This window comes from Convolutriloba macropyga, unplaced genomic scaffold (genome assembly GCF_964194025.1).
Source record: "Convolutriloba macropyga unplaced genomic scaffold, txConMacr16.3 SCAFFOLD_442, whole genome shotgun sequence".
Taxonomy (NCBI): domain Eukaryota; kingdom Metazoa; phylum Xenacoelomorpha; order Acoela; family Convolutidae; genus Convolutriloba; species Convolutriloba macropyga.
The window spans coordinates 43,722-65,441 of record NW_027449246.1 but is presented as its reverse complement, the minus strand read 5'-3'; the positions used below and the strand labels follow the sequence as shown (position 1 = coordinate 65,441).

The 21,720-nt window shown below is 31.8% G+C and overlaps 1 protein-coding gene across 1 annotated transcript in view; it reads left to right on the top strand.

The window, feature by feature from the left end:
- Positions 1-1,985: 1,985 nt before the first annotated feature.
- The window catches only part of LOC142354898 (hemicentin-1-like), a gene marked incomplete at its 3' end in the record, with an annotated part of 51,649 nt that continues 31,914 nt past the window's right edge, over positions 1,986-21,720 (top strand). The window contains exons 1-4 of the mRNA XM_075407234.1: positions 1,986-2,380; positions 11,312-11,552; positions 20,790-20,904; positions 21,497-21,675. Coding sequence (XP_075263349.1) covers positions 11,366-11,552; positions 20,790-20,904; positions 21,497-21,675 — 481 coding nt within the window. The remainder of the gene's footprint in view (positions 2,381-11,311; positions 11,553-20,789; positions 20,905-21,496; positions 21,676-21,720) is intronic.

Sequence of the window (21,720 nt, the reverse complement as noted above, 5' to 3'; positions counted from 1 at the left end):
CTCTCAATAGCCCAGATGGCTGTAATCAAAGCATATTTGGGCGTGCATACCGAACTAACTTTTATCGGAGCTCTCCTGAAATTATCAGATCTACATAATCATGATTTTTATTGAAACTATGCGTTACAATCTGGCAAAATTAGCTTAATATTTCTCTCCCAGATATTTAATTTGCAAGATCTTGCAAAATTCCTGCAATAAATTGTCATCTTGCATGATCTTGCAAAGCGATGGTTATGTTACGTGATAATGCATGACGAATGCTTATATAGCAAGATTCTTGCAAGTTCGCTGCAACCGACTTCTGTGATCATTAATTGTAAAAAGATCCTTATATTGCATTTTGAGCGTAATTTGTCGAAGATTTAGTTGCGTGTGTTTTAAGAGATAATTTGACACAAAATTTAATTAGATAAATGAGCATTAATAATGAACTTTTTAGAATCAACCAGCTACGCAAAAATCTTATTGATCCGTTGAGCACTTAATACACACAAAAAAGAATTTTTCAAAAGGTTTGATTTGTTTCTTTATCCTCGTGTGAACTCCAGAACCGAATTTTTCATTCCAAATTGTTTACAAAATAACCCGTATTGGTAGTAAACTTCTGAAATAAAGAAGAAACATTTTGAGAAACGACGTACTTGGCTCATGCTGGTCCTGTCCTGACATGTTTAAATTATCTCTATATTTGCAAAGTTATTGTATATCGCGGACCACTCTTGCAAGACAGATGGATATTTTATAAGATCTTTCATTATTTGGGAAGAAAATCTCGCAAGACGATATAAAGTCCGCAAGAATTTTGCAAGATTTCGCAAGATAATAATTCAAAATTGACTGGGAACGTTGAATTATTCTCTGAGCAATTGTTGGGCTGTTTTAATATTTTCAGGGGAAATAATTGGCCCCTAATTTTTGGTTTTCTTTTTCTGTTCAAAAAAATTAAAATTTGTCTGCTTAGATATAAATATACCTGAAGCTCTTTGCGTAAAAATTTACCTGAATGTCGGTTTAGTTGAGATTCCAGTGTCTGTTAACCCGAAAAATACTGGACCAAAAACTCAGTGCGGGCATTTTTACCCGCATAAGTTTTTCAGAGTGTAGTACTTTTTATTGATGTTGTCCTTATTTTCAAAAACAAATCATAGTTTCTTTCAACCAAAATGACTAATAAGCAAGTTTCTTTGCTGAACCATTTATAATCATCTTTAATCAACCCCGATTGTGCAAAACTTCGATTCTCCAATTTTAAATAAAAAAAGTGATATCAATAATTTTCATTATCATCATTCCTATCACATTTTTTTTCAAAATTTATAATTGCGTTTGCTTTTCTTTAAATTTGGGTTCCTATTATCATGTTTTGTAGGACTAAACTGCCCAAAAATTTTCTGTAACTTTCAGGATCACTTTAATTTTTAAACCGAAGCATCTCGTATTCCTGATGCTCCTAAGCGACTTTCATTGACATAATTTCCAGTGCTTTATTGGAAATCTTCCCTCGGACCATTAATGTCATTCACAGACTAGAGAAAAGACAAATCGTAAAATTGTCAACATACACCCCAATAAATGCACCCTTATTTCCAAAAATATCCATTGTTCATAGTATGCATTCCACGCTTATCTATAATTTAATGACCTCAAATTACAAAAATTATAACTCTCTTTTTACGTCATGGCAGATTATAACTAGACTAAGCTGTAACGAAATGTATATAATGGGGGTTTTATAATGTATATAATTCGGGTTTTATAATTTAAACGGCTGTCAAAATTCATAAAATTCATAAAGCGTTAATTTTTTAGTCTAAGAAGACTGCGATTAAATTAAATAATAAAAAAATGACGACTTCTTGTCTCTGTTTTGACTTTTTAGCCAATCAGATTTGAGCTTGTGTTTCTTCTAACGATGAAATTGAGTGAAAAATGGCTGAAAAAATCATTTAGATTTTCTATTCAATTCCATTATCTTACTTAAATACACCCATTTTTTGTTCAATTAGGGCCGCCTTTTCCCTTTTTTCCCTATAACCATTCCCTTTTTTCTCTCTTTTTAAATCTTACCAAAATTACCAGTTCTCCCGGTAAAGGGGAATTACTGATTAGGGAAAAACGCGTATAGCTGTGCTAGTTACTCTAATTCTCTCTAATACCAAATCCCTTAAAAATGAGTTCATTATTCGACTAACTGTCAGTTTTCCACAACTAGCTGAAATTTCTTCCAGAATAAAAGGAAGTTGTAATTTGTCCATACTTTTAATGATTCATTTCTGCTGGAATTTTACGTCACCCACGAAAAAAAACTGACATTTATCAAAAGAAAGGACAAATTAACGCTTTGAGTTGTTCGCTTACAAAGTTGAATAATCTCAAGGTGAGTTTAACTAGTCAAACTGGTAAGTTATAATGTTTATAACTGTTTATAAATTTGGTTTATAATGTTTACTGGTCAGGAATTAACTTTTATCCTGATCCAGGATAATTTTCAGGTGGTGTAAAATCTTTTAAAACTGTGAAAATATCTTCAGGTTTTTAGAAACATATTTTTTATAACTGAGTAAAGCTCAGACTTCTTTCGTACGTAATTTATTTGCTCGACTATATTTCGTCTTAGCGCATTCTCAGTTCGAAAATTTTGTTTAACAGACTGATAGAAAACAGATTAAGTTCATTTTGATTACAGAAAGCTATCTTGTGGAAAAAAGAACTCGAATTATCTGGGTAAGAAATTGATGAGTTCTTGGAAACAAAATATCAGGTCACCTGCTTCTTTACTCTTTTTTGGGCTTTTTTTTATGAGAAGTTGGGCATTTTACAAAGCTCCTATCGAGACTCGTAAGGATTAATTGCAAAACTTTTTATAAAAACTTATATAAACTTAAAAGAATTTGCTAAAGAATCCCTGATTTCGTCGAAAATAAATATATTGCTTGTGTTAAATTTTTCCGGTTTTCATTTCACGCATAGAATTTTACCAGCATAAATTTAACAAAAGAGATTTACTTTTAATACTCATGATCAATTTAAAAAATATTACAGCAATTCAAGCAATCTTTATTAATCATTTCTGTTTGTTATCACAGTTTCATACAATTCAATTTTACAACGCAAAAATAATGACAAAACTTTTAATAAACATTGACAGCAGAACACTGTAAAACTCAGCCAATTACAAAAGTGACTTGAGAAGTGGCTTACTTAATTGAATGTTTAAGTGAACCTTTTTTTGAACCTTTAAAACATAAATTTTGAAAAGAATTGAGTTACGTGCAAAAACGGAATTCATGCTACGAGATTTGTTGCTTGAGTTCCGCAATCCTTAAATTTTTCAATTTTACCGAGTTGGGTTTCTAATTTTCCTTCAAAATAGCCTAGCTGTTGAATGTAACCCAATTCGGCAAAGTTCCTGTAAATCCTATGTGTTAACTTAGCAAAAACGAATATAGTTACTTTTTCGGGCAAACTTGACCGAAGTAATTCATGTCTGCCTTTGAAGTGTAATGGAGGTCGTTCTAAGCGGAATGACACTATAGATATTTTTCATGAAAACAAAGCTGGACCTACACCACCTGATGATTTCATGAGTACAATAGTGTCAATAACTTCGATAGCAACAGTCACGCTCACAATTTTTTGCTCAATTTCAAACTTAAATTTTCAATTATAACACCGCAAAGAAGTGTGCGAAACAAAAAACATAATTTCAAATTTTTGAATGCGATCATTTCCTATTTCAAGTGCTGAAAAAATTATATACATTTTATCTGACAATGAACAGTTTTAGGACAGAAATTGCACTCCGATAAGTTGTGTGACTCGTTAATTTTAAGTAGACTCGTTTAATTTGAGAGATCTATTTAGCAGCATAGAAGCAATCCATATAGAATCTTCTTTAACAACCAAACGTGCTGGTCCTATTGAAAGAGGGTTGTTTTAATCTACTCGAAAAACGTCAAAGAGGAAGCTGTTTTTAAAATAGCAAATCATCTAATTATTTTTTTGTAAAACATACATTTTTTTTTAAATTTTCAACAAAATGTTTGACGAGAAATTGCTCTCCTGAAGATTGATATTGAAGCTGACAAAAAAGTTAAAATGATACAAGTATTTTAAAAAATTTGTAACTGATGAGTTAATACTCCTGTCATCATTGCCATGCAGACATACAAACATTCAATCGAGTGAAGGTGCTAAAGAAAAAACCAATATTATACGGACAGATAGAGATGGTCAACTCAAGCCAGAGTTTTTTTATTTCTCCGAGAAATGGTAACGATATTCATTTCCTATTCATTGTACCATAAAAATGTTTGAAAAATCTAGTAACAGAGGACTTTTTAGCGACTTTATTCATGATGTGTTAATGAAAACATCAACATTATTCTAAGATCAGGTATGGTAATTTTGTTTTACAGAACATAAAATTCAAAAGAAAGATTCAATTTCATGATTTTTTAGTACTTCCAAAATAACCCAGACAAAAAAATTTCTTCACACTGTTTTTAGCTAAACAATGGACTAAAAAAATTAAATGTGTAAAAATTTTTCATCTGCATTCATTTCTCCAGATTACATGATAATTTGTGATTGATCTTATGATTTTCTGCTAAATCTCGTTTAACGGTGCTTTTCAACTTTAACCAATTTATTTATATTGACATATAATGGTTACTTGTGTTTGATGCATCTTGTGTTTGATGCTCACACGAAACTCTAGCGAGTGCAAAGATATGTTGACATTTGTAGCTTTCTAACGTTAGAAGACGTTAGCAAGATGTAGAATGCTTCAAAATATTTCTTAACAAGCTTTTTTTCATTGTTTAATTACTGCCATGGTTTCTGCGGTTTGGGGAGATGTGACTTCCTGTTGTGTTTTTCAAAATACCCTTCCTGTTAGACGAATGTGAATCTTGTAAGACGATACATCCTTTTTAAGATTCTGTCAAACCCTTGTAAGATCTTACAAGACAACCATTCGGAGATGTCTAGAACCCGTACATGATTCCATGTACGTAGTTCAAGATTTAGGATTGACAGTTGACTTTACAATAATTTGAACAAATTATATTGTCATTACTTCTCAGTTGCAGCTACGAAACTGAAATGATGTAGTACTCTAATTTTCCTTAGTATAATTTTACAATCTTGTGCGCATAAATTACTTTTATTTTCTATTCTTATGGTACTTTATTTGTGAATATCTTTAAATGAAATTGGTAAGAAGACTTATTTGGTTTTCCTAATTATATTTGCCCAATTTTGGAGCCGTATGCTCTAGAATGATTTACGGTAATGACGATAGGTTGTAGACCCATTAAGCAGTAGGGAGGCGGGGGGGGGGAAGGGGGGGGGGTTGTTGGGTAAATAATACTGAAAAGAGCGAAATATAGAGCCCTAAAAAGAAACCAAAATTTGTTCAACCAAATTTTTCCAGAAACATATTGTTGTTTACTACACACAATACACACGCATTATTTGTTTGTGGGTAAGCAGGGAAGCAAACACGTGGAAATGGAACCGGGATTTGGGTTTATGGGGAACAGATTGTAGGGCCCTTTTCCCATTTAGAGAATGGGGGATTTGTCGGGATCAAAGGTGGCTTAAATTGGGCAAAATCTACGGGGGGTTTAGTTCAACAACTCTTTCTCTCTATCACTCACTCAGTATTTGACTTGACTTCATATCAACTTAAGAGAGGATTGTCGTTTGAGAGCGGCGTTAGTTTCACTTCAAATAAAATTTCACTTATCTCTCTTAACCAGTCATGCGTTAAAACTGATGATTAGCCGATTAATAGCCGAGGTTTTAAAAGCTGAAAATTTACAGAACAAAAAACAGAGCAATCATTTTCTTGCAACCCGTGAACAAAATTTTTGGTTTTCAAAAATTTTTTATAAACAGATTAACTCGTTTTTTTTTCATAAACAATTGTTTTACTAATTATAGATTTTCGAAAACTTAGACCAGCAAAATCATAATTTTTAATATTATAACACTTTATAGGCGCGCAAACATCAATTGTTTGTGATGTTATATAACCTGAGAAAACGGTCGATAAAAACAATAGCCAATTTTTTTATACTCTGATTGTGAAACTAGCTTTACATATCAGATCAAACCATACTCTCTACATACGTTTGTACAATCCTATTATGGTTTCTAAAATTTTATGAGTTGCCATTTATGATTTTGCGATTGGTGCTAAAGATCGTAAACGACTTTGACTGGTTAAGAAATCTTAGTATCTCAGTTTTATTGGTTATAGGTGATAAAATGTGTCTATGATCAGGTTTTCGATCTGTCGGTATTAGTTTTGATCTAAATGTTTATTCTGGGATTTTTCCGAGAAGATTATTTTGCTTTTTTTACAGTTTTTTCGTGGAAAAATTTTGGCCAGGTTTAAAAAATTTACGCTCAGTTTTGATGATTTAAGGAATTTTTTCAAAATTGTTTGAAGTTAAATTTGAAATCAAATAGTTTTGGAACTTTAAGGCAACTCAAAACCAAAACACATTTTTGAATTTATTTTTGTGGATTTATCAAACTTTTTTATTCAGAAGCATGAATGATCTGTGCTTCAAAAAATGCGGATAAACAAATTTAATTTTATATTAAAATGCAATCATTGTGAAGAATTGACTTTAAATGTAATTAAAAGCAATTGAAAACACCAGTTCTGCTAATTTCAACATCGGTTATTTTATCCCGATTTTAAGCTGATCTTCAATATTACCTGTTTACGTATAAACGGCTCCGTATGAACAAGAATATTTCGAATAAACTACAAATTATGTCTGAGCCTATCAACTCTCAAAAACAAAACTGAACAATATTAACACCACAAAGTTACCCTTCCTCGAATATTTCCAGTCAAGTTAGCCTTGAGTTGGTTAGTTAGTTATAAGGTTACCAGTTATAATAAGAGTGGTTATAATAGTTGTCTCTTCTATCGACATTACTGAGATCAATTTGAAATACTAGTTATAGTTATAAGGCTGGTTATAATAGACTGAAATCAATTTGAAATATTGGCTATAAATTAAAATGGATCTTCGCTTTATAAAGGTTGTAATAGGAATAGTAATTTGGAACCATTCCTGGCAATAACATCAGATTAAAATGTCAACATTAACTCGCTCTCAATATTACTCAGCTATTATTTTTTTAGCCAAGTTTAACTTTTCCCAGTTCCAGTTTCACCCTGGCTTACCCTCCTAATTTGTTCTTCAGTTCTTTAATCCTATAATTTGAACTCTGTATTTTTGATCTTTCGAGGGCGCTGTTTTCTTTAGTGGTTTAAATTCTGTGTTGTAAATTATCTTTTTATTTATGTTAGCGAAACGTTTATTAACCACATTTTCCACTTTAAAAAGTTGGGAGCTTTACAGCCTTAAGGTTGGCGGCTTCAAAATTACACAATTCTTTAAACATTGTAATATCGTCATTTTTTAAGTTTTAGCTTTTCTAAGATAATTTTAGTTAACTTTGAGTTCATTAGTGACAGTAACAATAAACAGTCTTTGGTTAGTATCTCTTTCGAAAACCAAACATAGCTAGATAGATAGCAAACGTTTTTGTGACGCAGTTAAAGTTGGTGAAATTTCAAAAAATTTCAGAAATATACTGCAGAAAAACTTCTTTCTATTTCAGATTGTAAGATGCTATGAACATATGAGTTGTCAAAACCAGCATTATCTCAATTTTATTACAAAAAAGCAATTTTTCATTTTACAATGAAACACACAAGAGATAAATTCATTAAACGGTTGCATTGTTAAGCTTATATCGATATGCAAATTTGAAAAGATCTTTCTTACTCTATCTATCTGTACTACTACAGATAGATGGAACAAAAAAAAAGATATAATTTAATTGTTTTTTCAAACTTGCACAGCGATATTAGGCATCTGTTTTGTCAATTTGTCAGTCAGAAAACAGTTGTCCTTAAAAACATGCATAATTTCTCCCGCAATTGCTGAGAAATACACGTTTTGTTTTTTTTCTGACTTCGCCATCTTAGTTTTTCCTTAAATTTTGCCGTAACTCGCTTCTTTTATTAAAAATTGAAGTAGATACTCTTGTTGAAAGCCAAAATTCACCTATTTGCTGAGAAATATTTATACTGGTACAATAATTTTTACTGAATACAAAAAGAATTTTTTCGTGAAAAAAAAAATCAAAACTGGCATAATATTACCGATTGGTGTAGAAAAGAAAAACAAATTGAGCCCTTATGTACTCTTTTTTTGAAAAAATTCGCTATCAATAGTTTTTTTTGTAGCACACTTTTGTTTGGGAATGCAAATCAAATTTTGCCAATCGAATATCAATTTTTGCTCAAATTATAGCTACTCAAAGACATCTGAAAATAAAAATTAAAAATCAAAAACTCGTAGTAAGTTGGCTACTGTCACTAAACAAAGGGGAAATAGCAGTTGGATTTTACTTTATCACTAGCAAGACACCAAGATCTCAGACTTTGTTGGCATGGATTGAATCAATATTGAGGCCAGAAACCGGAAACTTAGTGATACGAAAGAGTGTCATGCGATTATGGCGAAAACTGCAATTTTTTTGGTCAAAGTTGAATTTTTAAAAATTATCTTTAATTGTTATAATAAGTTTAGAGGCGTTTTTGGCCATTGGAAGCAAACATTTTCTTTTAAATGCCTTTTTGATCTAATTATGCCAATTGAATGAATGAGACGATTTTTTCCAGTTTTTGTATACTTCATCAATATCAAAGGGAGTTAATTTTTATTCAAATGGAATTGCTTATTTTTTGCAGTAAAGTTATAAATTGATTGCTAACAGTTTGAGTTTTTTGTTAAAGTTCCGACTTTTTCCTCTTGTTTTAGCCTTTTTGTATACTTTTTTGCGTTCAATTATTTATTGTTTGCTTGTTTTGGACTAATCGTTTTATAAATTGCTTGTTAAACCAAAAATTGCACGTGTAGAAAACTTTATGACATTCTCAAGCGTAAAACAAACTTTTTAAACTTTGATCCATATTTTGTTATTTTGCCGTTCAAGACTCTTTCTTGGCAGTTTTTGTAGTTTTTGTAGTATGATGTGTTACTTTTCGATTTCTCTTGACTTTTTTGAAATGATTGTGCTTATCCCGACTTGTTTTTGATAAAGAAAACTCAGTAGATTGAATCAGATTTTGTTCTCATTGACTGTTTTTTAACTTTTTTAGACTATTTCTCTCTTCTATTCTGGCGTTTTCATTTTAAATTTTCCTGATCACCTGTTTATGTATAAATTTTCAATGGCTCAAATTTTGGGAAAAAAGTAATTGAGCATTAGGTAGTGCAGTTTTGCAATGAAACAACGGAAACGTTCTTTCAAATATCTTTTCAGTCCTTTTTTGCCTTTTGCCTAGTGTTGTTTAGTTGTTTTTGGCATTGTTGTTTAAAGTAGAAGTGTTTTGTGGGTCACTGATGGCGAAGACAATTTTTGAAAAGCTGTATTGTGGTCACTTGTCGAAAAATAGATTTTTGAAGACAATTTTGTAAACATTTTTGAAGACAAACTTTGTTGGCATGGATTGAATCAATATTGAGGCCAGAAACCGGAAACGTAGTGATACGAAAGAGTGTCATGCGATTATGGCGAAAACTGCAATTTTTTTGGTCAAAGTTGAATTTTTAAAAAATATCTTTAATTGTTATAATAAGTTTAGAGGCGTTTTTGGCCATTGGAAGCAAACATTTTCTTTTAAATGCCTTTTTGATCTAATTATGCCAATTGAATGAATGAGACGATTTTTTCCAGTTTTTGTATACTTCATCAATATCAAAGGGAGTTAATTTTTATTCAAATGGAATTGCTTATTTTTTGCAGTAAAGTTATAAATTGATTGCTAACAGTTTGAGTTTTTTGTTAAAGTTCCGACTTTTCCTCTTGTTTTAGCCTTTTTGTATACTTTTTTTGCGTTCAATTATTTATTGTTTGCTTGTTTTGGACTAATCGTTTTATAAGTTGCTTGTTAAACCAAAAATTGCACGTGTAGAAAACTTTATGACATTCTCAAGCGTAAAACAAACTTTTTAAACTTTGATCCATATTTTGTTATTTTGCCGTTCAAGACTCTTTCTTGGCAGTTTTTGTAGTTTTTGTAGTATGATGTGTTACTTTGCGATTTCTCTTGACTTTTTTGAAATGATTGTGCTAATCCCGACTTGTTTTTGATAAAGAAAACTCAGTAGATTGAATCAGATTTTGTTCTCATTGACTGTTTTTTAACTTTTTTAGACTATTTCTCTCTTCTATTCTGGCGTTTTCATTTTAAATTTTCCTGATCACCTGTTTATGTATAAATTTTCAATGGCTCAAATTTTGGGAAAAAAGTAATTGAGCATTAGGTAGTGCAGTTTTGCAATGAAACAACGGAAATGTTCTTTCAAATATCTTTTCAGTCCTTTTTTGCCTTTTGCCTAGTGTTGTTTAGTTGTTTTTGGCATTGTTGTTTAAAGTAGAAGTGTTTTGTGGGTCACTGATGGCGAAGACAATTTTTAAAAAGCTGTATTGTGGTCACTTGTCGAAAAATTGATTTTTGTAGACAATTTTGTAAAAATTTTAATTGATTTTGAATTTTTGTTCTTCATTTCCTTTTCCTTTCCTCCAATTACGCTGCTTGAAATTTTGTTTTGTTCTGCTCTGTCAGTTTATGGTTGTTTCCGTAAAAACAGATAACTGTTTTGAACAATGAAAATGGTTTTTTTTTGTATCAAATCATTGTTTTGGAGTCGCAACTGATAAAGGATTTCAGGAAATGCTATCAGATCTTGATTTATTTTTCTGTTTTTTTTTCTCTTTGTTTTTTCTCTTTTTATGTTCAAGATGATTAGCATTAGTAAATAGAATAGCACTTTAAATTCGAATCGATTCCGGTGTCTTGCAGCTTTTGTTTTTTCTTTAATTTTATTCACCAGAAAACAAAATGTTGGGTTGAATAAAATTTCAACGTCATCTGAATCGCCATAGACAATTTTTAAATATTATTAATCTCTAACAAAAATGTTTTAAGTTAAACAATTTTTGCGTTTGACCGAAAAGGGGAATATCCGTGGTTACAGAAAACATTCTTTCCTACTTGATTTCAACGAGTTTCAACTTAAAGAGACGTTTTTGCCGTCAAAAATATATTCTCAAACACTCACAATGTTCGCTTTTATGAATTGGATTGTTTTCCAAATCTAGTTGATCCCATTTTTCAGCTTTTTCATTGACGCCGCATATTTATACCTCTCTATATAGTCTATAACTTCGAAATTTGTTTATCGTAAAATTCACATTTTAGTTAAAAGATTGACCAATTACGTCTTAACATCCGCCGTTGAATACAAACCGACAAATGAAGATGATGATCACGATTGCAGACCCTGACCCAAAAGTTATGGGTGTGGTCACAATTGGAGTGTTGTTATCAATTGTGAGTAATGTCTGCAGTGAAGTGGCCATCTATAACAAGTGGGACGTAGAGGTCAGAGAGGTCAAACTGTCACAGTACTACAATCAGATGTTCCCGCTTTACTGCAGAGGTCAGTAGGTCACCATATAGCATCTGTGTCGGTTATTTGCTTGATCTTGAAAGAATCTTGCGAGATTATAGATGTTATGCGGTATAATCCAATCGTATGTCGAAAAATTGAGTTTGATTACATGAAGAACCCTAGGCCCTTTTTAAATTTATGTTATAAATTAAGGCAAATTCATTTTGCGTACGAAATTAAATCGAGTTTTTTAGTTATTTATACCAGATACCGTTTCTCAGGCATAACTTGTTCTTCCTTTTGTTTCAACCTTTTTCAAAATTTTCTTTACAAACCTTACAAACCAGAAAAAAAACAGAAATAACTTTATGTTACAATGTTGAGAACATTGCTGTTCGTCAACACAAAGTTTGGAATGGTAGTATGAGTTTAAGAGACTGTGGAGGGCAGGAAATGAATCAAGCAGGACCGACAATGTGCGCTCGCAGATAAAGCTCCAACCCAAAAAAGAAAAATTTTATAAGACAGAAAGAAATGCTGGTTTATGCATTGAGCATGGTTATGAAAATGCATAATAAAAAACTGATCAAAAGAATTTTGCACTCTTGCGCTTCAAACAAAATGCACAAATATGGTTAAGAAAATTTAGCATACGTTATGTTTTGAAAAATACTGATAACAAGAGTAGTGCCAATTATAAATGGGAGCTCAATTTGTTTAGAAATATTTTTTTAATACCTCCGTTTTATTGCATTCAATTTTAGACGTTATTACATGTTCAATAGTGCAGAAAACAGAGAAAGTTCATGAATAATTATTCATTTTAATCTGAATGATAGCAGGAGAAAGTTGAGCAAATTCGGACTATTTTGGACTCTTCTTATTAGGACGAATACATGCATTGCTTCTTGTTTTGTTTTCTGTTGGTAAAAAGTAAACAGTCCGAGTAAATTAACCTTGCTCAATTTTCTCGGGAACCACAAATTGAATTTATCAACTGCTGGCTGGTAAAAATCTAATAATGAACGCTTCACTTCGTAAATTGAACATCCAAAATTTTTTGTTTGTGATGTCTATACGATCTTAAAGCAGCCAGGTTTTGTTTTCAACTGACTTATTTCTTTTATCCATAAATACCTGTAGCTAAATTTAACTTGAGATATTTCTAACCTCGATTAATTTTAACTTTCGCAGCGTTGTAATATGCAACTTTATATTTGAGAGCAAAATTAATCGGTTATAATGAAACTCGAGAACAGATTAATTAAAAAGTAACCTTAAAAACACACCTGTGTCTTGTAGGCTAAAGATAGAGAAACATAACTATAATTGTAAGCTAGCCTACAAACGTACATACTCCAAACTAAGCTTAGTTTGGAGTGTCTAGATTTTTCTCAATTTTCTTTTTTCGTGTTTCCAAAAAAAGGGGGGGGGGCAAGAGAACAGAGATGAGCCAAAGTGCTGTTCGTCAGTGCGGTTGATCGAGGTTTAACTATTTAACCTTGTTACTTAACTAAAATTGCACCAAAATAAGATACGCTGAATTTAATTTTATGGGAATTTTCTCTTACCAGAAATGTACCGACATCTAATCTGTCTATACCTAAGGAAACAAATTTCACGACTTTACCGACAATTTTTCTTTTTTGTCAATCGTAAAATTGACTTCAAAGAAAATCATTACATAATGATGCAAAATTCTTTTTTATCTTGAACGGCAAAAGCCGAAAGGCTTAAATTAGGAAATTGTATTTTGCAAAAAAAAAGAGAATGATTGATAGAATTTGCAGCCACCATTAACCTCAATACCCTACCCCTCAACCCCCCCTTCTACTGCTATTTCTCTCTCATCACATTTTACACTCACCCCCCCCCCCCCCCCCCCCCCCCAACCACTACCACCCCAAAATAATTCATTTTTACGTTGGCATTAAGACTTGTAAATTAGGGCCAGCCGCAAGCCTAATCCTCATTAATGGGGGTGTGTAAAATTGTCTCTCCCCATTTTATTCCATTCCACCCCAATGGATTCCACTCGTTTATATGGAATAGTTAATCCTATTTAATGCTCTTTTCCCCCGTCTTTCTACTCTGCTAAATTATTGACCTTTTAAAGACATTTTGGCTGAAAGGCATGGAAAGTGAATGAATGATTAAATTGTTTGAAATAATCGATGAATTCGGTTGAAAAAGTTTTTTTTGTTCACAGCAGTTTTAAATGTCATGCCAAAATCGGAAGACGTTTCGAGTTGAACTCATTTTGGTTTGAACTCATTTTTAGAGGTAAAAAATGAGAGAGACTGAACTATAATTTAAACGCAGTAGAAAAAAAGACAGGTTGGAAATTTAAAAATCTGTTATTTCACATTAGCTTTAACAGTCCTGTCGAAAACAAAAAGCACTAATATTCTGAGTCAAATTCGATCATGCCATTTCCCTCCGAGTAAAATACGAAATCAAAAGATTAAGTAAAATTGGACCGTAAACAGTTCTAAATATTTTCCAACTGTACAGAGAATTATAATCGAAGAAACTTGTTTAATTGGCAATATAGTGAGATATCTACACTGAAAACCCCAAAGAGATTTATGCCTGAATGCTGGAATAAAATCCAAAAACAATTGCTGAATCGTGAAATTGATAAATAGAAATATTGCCCAAATCCAATTAATTTTGATTTTTTTTTTAAAAAAAGTGATTTGAACTTATTTTTCAGACCACAGATCTGAAAGGTTTAGAACATAGACTCAGTAACAGTCGCAAATTCTATCAAATAATTTGGAGATTTTGCAAGCAATTTTACAAAAAGAAACGCTGCTTAAGCAAATGGTTTTGTTCAATTTGAAGATAACTGAGTGCAAGATCTAGATAATTTTCGTACCTTATTTAAAAAGACAAAAAATATGATACTGGCAACTTTGCTCAAGACTTACCAAGAAACAAACTTAACTCAAATTTTGCCTAGACATAACACTTTAATCAGGACAAGGCACATTAAAATAATATCAGAGCAGACATCAATGATACAAAATATGGTGAAATCTTTTAATCAAAACTGAATAGGACTCGGAGCTTGCTTATAACCAGCCAGCAGGAACTAAAACCTTGGATCAAACAACGTGGCAAAAAATAATCAATTTTTTTTATGCTTTCCAGTTTTCCAAAGAAACGTTGGGATGGAGTTTATATTTGCCCGAGCGGTTCCATTCTTCTGATTCGCACGCAAATTTGAAAGCTGCAAGCAGATGTTAACAATATATTTAACATCCGGCTGCGACCGGATGCTAAATATAAAGTTAATGAGTAGTTGTTCCGACCCCCACTTTAGTGGGGAGGGAGGAACTATATACTCAACTGGGTTTTCTTTGTTCAGTCAATTTTGGCCGACCGATATATTCATCGTAGAGAAATGTGAGTGGTATCTTTAAAAAACCCGTCCAGCGTAGAATACGGAATTAAAAAGATTTCGATTTTCGTGTTTTACAGGGAGTTATCGATGTTTAAAGTTTTGTGGACATTCGCTTGTTTTTGCTCACATTTTCAGTAATTTTTGCTAAAATTTGGCACAATTTCGCTAATATAGTTCAAAATAAGTTAAAACTTTCAACGGCAGAATGTTATTACCGTTAGAGATAGAAAACCGTTGCTGAATTGTTTGATTGAGGTTTTTTTTGGCTAAAATTGTTGATAAAATTTTCAAAATTCAAATTTTTTCATCAAAATTGGCACAAAATATGCTTTTTTGGCCTACTTTGTTAAAGTTTGCCATAGTTAGTGACCTAGAAACCTTATCCACAGACTCCCTAATCTCAAAATGAGCGCTATTTTCATTTAGGCGCCGTATGGAAGTCTTCCTTTAAATAAAATTTTGCAGTTTTTTGCAGATTTAACTTGATAATTATACAAAATGCATTGTTGTTTTTTTTTTATATTTGAAGAATTCCACTCAACAGTTGGTCTAAATCGCCAACACTTTTGAACACTTGGTCTGTTTGCTGGGCGCGCGACAAAATCAGGTAGAGGTTCGATAATATCATGGATTCTTAGAATTAGAGACTTTTTGGTTTTTATTTTGCTTTTGTTTTTTTCATGCCAACTACTAACAATATTTTCTATTAAGGGCTCCCTTAATGACAACTCCAATTTATGTAAATTTGGGGCCAAATGTAGATACAGTTTGTTTTCAGAGAACCAAAGGGTTTTGATGGCTGTGAGGAAGAGTTTTAGTAAATTTTAACTGAATTCTTGTCTTTTGCCTTCAACTGTTATTCTTTTGGCTGTCTGATTTTCAAGTTTGACCACTCAAAGACCTAAATTTCTTCCTCAAGAGGTAAAAGTGAACCTTTTCTATTCATTCGGTTGTTACACAATTTCTCTTATGTTATTGAATGTATTTGTTTTTAGGAAATTTCTGTAATTTTTTTGAAATTGTCAATTGTTTATAATATTTTAGTTAATATTTTGCTTATTCTCAGTAAGTACAGGTCAACCTTTCCTCCTTATAGAATTAAAGCTAACTTAGTGGCCGATTGTTTTAACAGAAGGTTTTCCTGCTTTTGGTACTACGAGTTTTTATACAAAGTTTTTATGGCATTGAGGAAGAGTTTTAATAAAATTTAACTGAATTCTTGTCTTTTGCATTCAATTGTTATTCTTTTGGCGGTGTGATTTTTAAGTTTAACCACTCAGTGATCTAAATTTCTTCCTCAAGAGGTGCAGGCGAACCTTTTCTATTCCTTCGGTTGTTACCTAATGTCTCTTATGTTATTGAAAGTATTTGTTTTAAGGAAATTTCTGTGATTTTTTTGATCTTGTCAATTTTTTGTATTACTTTACTCAACATTTTGCTTATTCTCAGGAAGTACAGGTCACCCTTTCTTCATTATGGAATAAAAACTAATTTTGTGGCCGATTGTTTTAACAGAATGTTTTCTTGCTTTTGGTACTACGAGTTTTCGTTCAAAATGTTCCGATTTTTGTGCATAATTGCCCATTTTTGCTGTTGTTTTTGTTTCTTTTGTAAATAGTCACGTTATTTAACAATCTAACTGAAAAAAGCCTAACAACATTTGCAACTGAACATATTTTTTGTTTTCATAACATATGGTTTGAAGGGCTGCGACACCGTTCTTTTGCAGAAATTGGTAGAGTTTTTTTTATTTTTGCCCCTTATTTGTTGTTAAATTTTTTTGTCATATGCCAAATATTGTGTAATTTAAGGTCTCAGTAGGCAATTATAGATAAACAAATGATAATATTAGATATCGGTGGATAGCTAATGGTTATTTTGACTTTCGAATTAAATTTCTAAAAAAAGAGTAATAGTATTCTTCAACTTATCCCTTTTTGTTTTGGTTTGCGTTTTTTCGTATTTTACAATGTTGTATCATTTTCGTAAATTAGCCTCTTTATTTATAGCTCTTTTTAATGTTTCCTTGAATCAAACAATAATTTTTCTGTTGTTTAAACTTTTTAAATGATGTCTCCAGGGCTTAGACAAGAGGTGCAGGCGAACCCTTTCTATTCCTTCGGTTGTTACCTAATGTCTCTTATGTTATTGAAAGTATTTGTTTTGAGGAAATTTCTGTGATTTTTTTGATCTTGTCATTTTTTTGTTTTATTTTACTCAACATTTTGCTTATTCTCAGGAAGTACAGGTCACCCTTTCCTCATTATGGAATAAAAACTAATTTTGTGGCCGATTGTTTTAACAGAATGTTTTCTTGCTTTTGGTACTACGAGTTTTCGTTCAAAATGTTCCGATTTTTGTGCATAATTGCCCATTTTTGCTGTTGTTTTTGTTTCTTTTGTAAATAGTCACATTATTTAACAATCTAACTGAAAAAAGCCTAACAACATTTGCAACTGAACATATTTTTTGTTTTCATAACATATGGTTTGAAGGGCTGCGACACCGTTCTTTTGCAGAAATTGGTAGAGTTTTTTTTTTATTTTTGCCCCTTATTTGTTGTTAAATTTTGTTGTCATATGCCAAATGTTGTGTAATTTAAGGTCTCAGTAGGCAATCATAGATAAACAAATGATAATATTAGATATCGGTGGATAGCTAATGGTTATTTTGACTTTCGAATTAAATTTCTAAAAAAAGAGTAATAGTATTCTTCAACTTATCCCTTTTTGTTTTGGTTTGCGTTTTTTCGTATTTTACAATGTTGTATCATTTTCGTAAATTAGCCTCTTTATTTATAGCTCTTTTAATGTTTCGTTGAATCAAACAATAATTTTTCTGTTGTTTAAACTTTTTAAATGATGTCTCCAGGGCTTAGACAATTTGTTTAAGAAGAGTTTTGTGGAGTTTAGATACTTTTCAGTTTTTGTGGTTCTTATTGTTGTCTTTTTGTGATAGTTTTTTTACAAAAAGATGTTATGATGATCAAAGTGGACGCAAATGAAGATGTCATTTTCTCGCAGTTAATATATTAGAAGTTTAATGGCTTCAAAAAAAACTGTGGTTTCGTAAAGTTGTTTTTGAAACTTATTAGTTCAGATTGTTTCTAATGTTTTTTATGGTCTTTTGATTTAGTCTCATTAATTACAGTCGCAATTAGTTTTACGAGTATTTGCAAGGCAAACTGTCTATTCTTTTAGTCGAAAGCTTTTGTCGGCTATGCATTTTGAAAATATATGTGTTTATTAAAAAAAGGGATAGATTTTTGAGACCTGCCAATTTTATCTCTTTTAAAAAGTAGCTAAGCTTCTCTATATACAATTCACATCATTTATCTTTTGAAATACAATTTGCACTTTATAACGGTTTTATTTTCCTCAAATGGTCTTTCTTCTTGGAACAACCAGTTTTCATAAAACCAATTTTCGTGAGTTTTACAAGTTTGCCCCTTTTTTATAGGTTTTTGTTTTCTTTTCCCATTGTCACAACACTGAGCGTCATTTGAATTACAAGTTTTGTAACCTGCAAAAAAAGCAAACGAAGATTTTTTATCGTTTTTAGTGATCACCGTAATATTTTATTGATTGGGGTGACATCGTTTTCGAGCATAAATTTTCGTACAAATTTTGCCTGTGTTTGTCGTTCTTTTTGTAGTCGTATGAGCTATCCTGGATAATGAAAGGCCTCAGTCGTTCTCTATTGAGGTACAAAAGACTCTCTCAATGATTTCATTTGATGCTTACTGTTTCCAATCAATTCGAATTTAATACTTTTTGAAAAAAAGCAACGTTTCAATAACTTTTTGCCGCTTTTGCTCATTTCTAGTCGACTTGTTGCCGAGTCGCATTGAGGAAAAGTCCCACATTTTGTTCCAAATTACCGGTTAATCTTTTTAGTACAAATTTCATCTGATGTCCTTTTGATTTGGTTATTAGTGGTTTTCAAAAAACGGACAAGGAGTTTTGGTCGTAATTAATATTTGTAACTATTTGATTTTTATTGCCGTTTTTTCTGGTAGTCATATTATGGTAGCCACAGAGTAGATAATTTTATTCTTTTAGTAGTTTGTTGAACGATATGTCGATATGTTAATTTTTTATCTCGTCCTCATTTGGTAGACATTTAAGTGAAAAATGTAGATGAGCGGGGTCGCAATTTAATGTGCGAAAGCACATTACCGAGCCTCCTTGTTGTTTTTCAACCTTGACTTAGTTCTTATGAATTACGTTTTTATTGGATGAGCGAGCCTACCTGTTTAATTTCGCCTAAGGTCTGAAAATTAAATTTCAATTGGCTGATTATGAGTCATCTGCATTACTATATTTCTGACTTTTTATGGCTTTTAGAGGAGCTTTTACGACTCGACTAGGAATATTATAAAAATGTCTTTTTAAATCAATTTTACTGGAGTAGGTTTGAAGCAGGAAGCGAAATGTGTGAAAAACGAGTTGTTTAAATTTTGAGCAAAATTGCCGATTACGAATCGAGAAGGCTTTTTGTTCTTTACCCGTGGTCCCTGATAGAAGTAGTATCATTATTTGGAGGTTTTTCATACACACACACATATATATATATATATATATATGTATATATATATATATATATATATATATATATATATATATATATATATATATATATATATATATATAGATTTTTCACCCAAAGTTTTTGTTTTATTGCCTCTTTTGGGATCTTGAAGACAACTTTGGCGCAAAAGATTTTTTTAATCACCAATTTAGTACAACTTTGTCAGCATAAAGCATTTTGATGTTCAATCAGAATCACAAATAAATTGTACCTTTTGATCAATTTCTTACAGTTTTTCGATTTTCTTTCAAAATTAGAGAAGTTTTTGAGCTTAATAAAGCTTTCATATTGTTGTGAATATTTTAATATTCTCAATTTGATCAAGAATTAGTTTGGTTTTTACGAGCAGATCTGTTATACAAGAAATAATTTTTTTTGTACTTTATTTGGATTAGTTTGTTTCCGGGCTGATTTTCAAGATTATTTAACTTTTCATTTTATCCTTATTTTTACTAAGAGGTGCACTGGTTCTCTGGAAGTGTAGTTGCTGACCGAGACGACTCTTCGTGTTGTTTCTGGATTTCTTCCGCTTCGTTTTTTTACAACTGGTATTTTTCCTCAGAGAACAATGAAATTAAAGTCTTGGTTAACGTCTCTATTGACTTGCACTTTTCGCCAAAAAATTGTTTCTAGATAATTTGAAATAAATGTGTTACAGTGGAGATTTTTCAGGTGTTTTAAATTTACACCTGAAAACTTACTTACTGGTTGCACATTTAAAAAATTTTTTAACAAAATAATAAGTTAATAAAAACTCCCTGAAATCTGATCACGACTGATTTTTGTCTGGTTGCATCTCTTCTGCAACGTGCTAAGGGATGCTGTATAACAACTACACTGGTTATATCATCATTACAGTGCAGAGGTATACCCCAAAATTTCCGCCTTAGTAGAATTGGCTCGAAAATTAGTTACATAAAGCGAACGAAATTAGATGACATCCTTTGTATCTTACTTTTCGCAAAAGGGGGTTCCGCCAATTTTGCGAAATAAAAGAACAATCGGTGCAAAAAGTAGGTAACAAATCTTGTAGTATGTTTCCGCTCAATTTAGGTATCTATTATTCGCATTCAAATTATCTCTAATCCGCAATTGAGCCTAATTAAATGCGCGCATTTTGAGCATGCAAAAGTGGTTAAATGATTAAATGAGCAGTGCAGTTATAATTTTTACTGTTCAGTTTGTTTTGTGTCTTTTTTAGTTGCCCAGGCAAACGTTCCCATGGCAGTAACAAACAACATTTAGATATGTGTTCAAAAGTTTTCAAACTTTTCCGCCTTTTTCAGGTGATACGGACGCCCTCTTGAGGTGGGAAGTTCCTTGGGAAGCAAACAAGACAGGACTGGTTGGACTGACAGATAGAGGAGAGACACTCGTCATCAGTGTGGAAGAATCACGCAGGTTGCCACAAAATTTAAACATTTTCTATATTTCCTTTTTATTTTAATTACAAACACTGTCTTAACTTAGATAGTCTTACCAAAATGTTAAATGCTTACACATCGAGGTGTAGTTTAACTCATTTCTGAATGCTTTCTGACGAAACGTTTGATCAATTGTTTTATGTTTGTTTCTGATTCTCTTTAAGATTTGACGTTTTTCATACCTAAGGGGAATATTTCAAGCTCTCTTTGAGATTTTGAAGGATTTTATAACAATATTCAGGTTTGGACTTTAATGATTTTCGGCCTATGAGACGATTTAGAAAGTCTTGCAAAACCAAAATTATATGGTCGAGTTTCCTAGCTAAAATCCAGTGCCTTTTCTTTGATTAATTTGAGTAAAATTATTCACAACGAAAGACATTTTGACTTTTTTTATTCCTGTAAAAATTTCATCTTTTTTTCTGCTTTTTTTCTTTTTACGCAGAACACACTGATTTGAGTAATGGTTTACTTGGCGATGTTATCTGTTTAATAAGGGTTAATTAGTTTTATTAAAAAATATCATCGGTTTTTTGGTGAAACACAGAATTGATTGTTTTTCTTTTCAGACCGCCTATTTCAAGTGATATGTCTGCTGGAGGAGGAGGAGGGGGGACAGGGGACAGGTCACGTGACTCAGGGGGAGGAGGGGGAGGGAGTAATGTGATGGGGAGACTGAAGGGACAGTACATTTGTAGAAATACTCTCCTTCCATCTGATTATGCTGATGTGTTTCTAACTGCTCCATGTAAGTTCCCGCACACCTAAAGCCAAGCGGTGAATTTTCGTAAGA